This window comes from Falco cherrug, chromosome 4 (assembly GCF_023634085.1).
Source record: "Falco cherrug isolate bFalChe1 chromosome 4, bFalChe1.pri, whole genome shotgun sequence".
Taxonomy (NCBI): domain Eukaryota; kingdom Metazoa; phylum Chordata; class Aves; order Falconiformes; family Falconidae; genus Falco; species Falco cherrug.
The window spans coordinates 10,005,908-10,010,000 of record NC_073700.1 but is presented as its reverse complement, the minus strand read 5'-3'; the positions used below and the strand labels follow the sequence as shown (position 1 = coordinate 10,010,000).

Below are 4,093 nucleotides of genomic sequence, written 5' to 3'. Positions count from 1 at the left end.
CAATATTGTTGCTGCCTAATCTGCTAGGGAAGAAAACCTAAAGTACTAGGCTAATATTCATAGTTGTGTAACTATACTTTGATGAAGACAAAAGTGAAGCATTATGTGTATACTGAAGCAGTGTTTTCAGTTTGCGTAACGCAAAATATAACTTCTATTCACTATCTCCAAAACAGATAAACTAAAACAGTTCTTAAAGTTTCTGGAGGAGCTCAATACCCCAGATGGGAAATGGCAGTGGAAAGTCCACTGCAAAATACAAAAAAAACTTAAAGAGCTGGGGAGGTAAGTAGTGTTCTTCAATACCAAATGCTTGTTAAAATGCTTCAGCTTCAATTATGCTCTCCAAAACCCAAATAAGTAGGACTTACTCTCACATTTGTGTTTTGACTTAATTTTAATATTTAGACTGACCTTAAATCAAGTGCCTTTCTAATGGTGTATTTTCCCTCCCCCCGCCCCCCCCGTTACAGAATGAATGCCAATGCCCTAAGTCTGCTGACCCTTCTGAACACCTATCAAAAGAAGCACTTGGTTGAGATTCTGTCTTACCATAATTGTGATTCTCAGACTCGAAATGCTCCAGAATTAGACTGCCTTATCAGGCTTCAGGCTCAAAACATACAACAGAGACATGTTGTCTTCTTAACAGGTAAACCCAAAATTTATGAGTATTTCTCTCCCCTTTAGATAAAAGGTGCTAAATACTAATACAAAGTCTCCTTTTACGTATTTAGAAAAGAATCTCAAAACACTTTCAAATTACATTGATAACGGAATAGTGGTTGCTACTGTTGATGACTTTATGCAAAATTTTGAAAGTCTCGTTGGGTATCACAACTCGGTTACTGAAGAAAACAGCCTGTCTTCCTCTGATACTCATGCAAGACAATCAGGTAAAAAACCCCAACAAAATATACACTTTGTTTACCTAATTAGATGTGTGGGGTGGAGGTCCTTGAGAATAGTGTGCGTTTACTCTTGTAAGTGGGCTACAGATAGCAAGGAAAACCCAACTCAAGCTACTCTTTTTCCGTTTTAAATGATGGTGGAAGAGCAGCTGGCGTGGAGCGCCAAAGGCGATCTTAAATACAGAGTTCTATACAGGCTAACGCCGTATTCAAGAAAGTAGACATATGCCAAAGCTGCGTAACCGTCTGTTTGCAGGAGAAGGATAGACTTGTAACAAAGGGACTGAGATGTCAGCAATTGTGCTTTTAATTGTCTGATCAAATACTCACCTACTGTATAACTTTAGATGCTGTTTTGACATTAACCCCTTTGGAGCTGGGAATGGGGATTTCCCAACAGTAAACATGAACACAATGCACAGAAGCTTTTAGCATCGGAGTAACTGGACACTCACAGAGGGTTAAGTATGTATGTTGAGTAAGTGAACGAGAGTGGCAGAAGACCAAGACTTAAGTGATACTGGATTTACAGACCTGAATCTTAACGCTCTGTGAGTAGTGTATAGCTTTTCTAACAAAAGTTTGTATTTCAATAGAATAGGACTTTTTTCTCTCCCCCCCTTTTTTCTTTTCTTTTTTTTTCTTTTTTTTTTTTTTTCTTCTTTTTTTTTTTTTAATTTAGTTCTTGTAGAGAACAATGAAAAGGATGAGGAGGACATGTCTTTGGATTCAGGGGATGAAACATCACAAATAGAAATCTGCAATGATGCCTCCAAGTATGATACTCATTTGGAAGCTTTGCAGACAGAGGCCAAGGGCTTACATGGAGCAGATGCAAAAGAAACCTGCGTACCAGTTACTGAGTTACCTCCTGAAGCACAAATTGGCATGGTGGAAAAGCCTTCTAAAATTGACTTGGAAGAGATCCAGCTCATCACTCCAGTTTCTCCAATGTGCTGTGCTGAAGGAGAAAAACACAATTTGGTTGAACAAGCTCCTTTCAATAACTTCCAAGTTTACAGTAGACAATTAAACCTGTCCCACCAATTCAGTCACTTTAATGTACTCACTCATCAGACTTTTCTGGGAACAACGTACCCAATTTCTTCGGCAAGTCAGAACCAAGAAGGGGGCAGTTATTTTCTCTCTGCTTACAGCCAGAGCGTGGATACAGAGAAGTCAGCATCACCGGCTGGCTGGGATGTAAGTTGCGATTCTTCCAGGCCATATTCAAACCAGAAATAAACTCGTAAGTCTCTTTTTATAAGTTGCTGTGGACTTTTTTTGTTTCTAAAATGGTGGATTAACGATTTCTATTTTATTCTGGAACAAAATGTTTCTTGTCCTTTATCTCAAATGTTTTCTTGTCTTATTTAAATCCCGATGGCCTGTACCTGTTGGAAACATCTGAAAATTGAAATAAATATATATATTTTTTAACATTTACTGTACTTGAATTATCTTGTTTGTTGGCACCTTTATGTTTCTACATTTGTATTTGACCTGTACCTGGGCTTCAGTTTGAGGTCTGTTTAATTAATGTAAAACTGAATGTCGGACTAAAATATGTGAAAGACAGCAAGACTTTTTTTTTTTAACTGTAAGAGTATCCAAATCGCTTTTCTTTACATAAATATCAAAACTTAAGTATTTATTTGACATTTGACACAGATTTTGTACAAATGTTTTTACATAGCTATAGGGCAGTGTAGTTATTCTAATGCCTCTATACTGGATTTTGGCTAAATACCTCAATTAGAGTAACCAATGGTGCAGTTCCATTACAAAAATAAAATAAACTCTTAATGCACAAGGGACTTGCTAACACATTGCATTGTCTGTGGTTTTATATTATTTTCAAAATGTGAGAAATGTACCCAAAGTTTATTTCATGAATAGCAATTATCTTTGTATCTAATTTTGATACTCTATGCTTATTACAGCACCAGCAGAGCAATCTTACAACTTGTACCGTGCCATTGTAATTACCATTCTGTAATGAGAAGGACAAATCAGGACCTGGTTTTAGTGACTCTGGTAGCTCAATTTGCATTAGAAAAATCTCACTCCTCTCCTACCTTAGCATAATGAGTACCTTTTTTGTTTTTTTTTTAATTAGCATTGTCCTAAGTACAGAGTTTTATCTTAATCTTGTCCTTTTAAATTTCACATCTGCTGAGTTACAAACTTACTCTTCCCCAGAGATTCTCTCTTAATTGGCTCGTTTTGTGCATCCTCTTCTGACTCAGGCTTCTGCAAAACAGCAGCTGATGGTAAATAGCTGTGGGGTCTCAAGACTGCCCTTGCTCCTGGTTTTGCATATACTGATACTCGACACGTATATTTACTGCTTTTGTCTTTAAGTTGTCCAAAGTTACATGTTTGGGGGTTTTTCCCTGTTTGTAGTTTGATTTTAGCGCTCTTCTGTAGGATGTATGGTTTAGTACCAGGTGACAGTATCTGAAACTACATGGCTCTCAACTCACAAAATTAATTATTACTGGTTAAAAAAGGGTAGCTCCTTAAAAAATCAAACAAAACCCACAGACGTTTCCCTACAGTTGAATGTTGCTCGTTCTGACAGTTGATTTGTTTAAATTTAAGAACGAACCTGTACTAGACGAGCACAGCGGTTGTTACCAAACATGGCAAATAAATCTTTTCTCAAAAAAAAGAGAATTCTCTTGTATCAATAAGGCAGGTTCTACCACTGAGAGCACCGAGCGCAGGTTCTCACCTGCTGGGTGGCTTTGGGATGTGATGGAGAGGAGAGGGCAGGAGAGAGGGCGGCGCGGGAGGGTCCCGGCTGGCAGGTTCTGCGGTATCGCCGAGCAGCTAACACGAGTGCGGTGATACAGGGGAAACAGTTTTACCCAGGGTATCCCATCTTTTGAATACTAAAAGCAAATGAATCTTCAGTAAACATTTCGTTCTGACTGGAAGCATTGAATACTGATCTGTTCAGACCTTGTTCGTAACAGAACTTTCTTAAACTGAGTCCTGCTGCCTTGGGCCCAGCCCCTGGGATGTTACATGCTGCTATTCTGTTCTAAAGGGGGGTGGGGGTGGTAGCCCCTAGTCAGTACTTCTGTGGTCGTCACATCTGGGGTTACTGGAGTTAATACACTTTGTAAGTAAGAGTGGTTTCATACAGTCAAAAATAATAGAGTCCACCCAAGCCG

At 38.7% G+C, this 4,093-nt stretch overlaps 1 protein-coding gene across 5 annotated transcripts in view; it reads left to right on the top strand.

Moving 5' to 3' along the window:
- Positions 1-2,740, top strand: part of TASOR (transcription activation suppressor) — a 34,474-nt gene extending 31,734 nt beyond the window's left edge. For 3 of the 5 annotated variants that reach the window (XM_027805177.2, XM_027805169.2, XM_014280953.3), the window contains exons 20-23: positions 177-285; positions 474-652; positions 738-896; positions 1,594-2,740. In XM_027805177.2, the coding sequence (XP_027660978.1) occupies positions 177-285; positions 474-652; positions 738-896; positions 1,594-2,156 (1,010 nt within the window). In that variant the 3' untranslated portion in view covers positions 2,157-2,740. Of the gene's footprint in view, positions 1-176; positions 286-473; positions 653-737; positions 897-1,258 lie in introns of all 5 variants that reach the window. The other 2 variants (XM_027805191.2, XM_027805185.2) reach the window with 1 other exon arrangement.
- Positions 2,741-4,093: the final 1,353 nt, after the last annotated feature.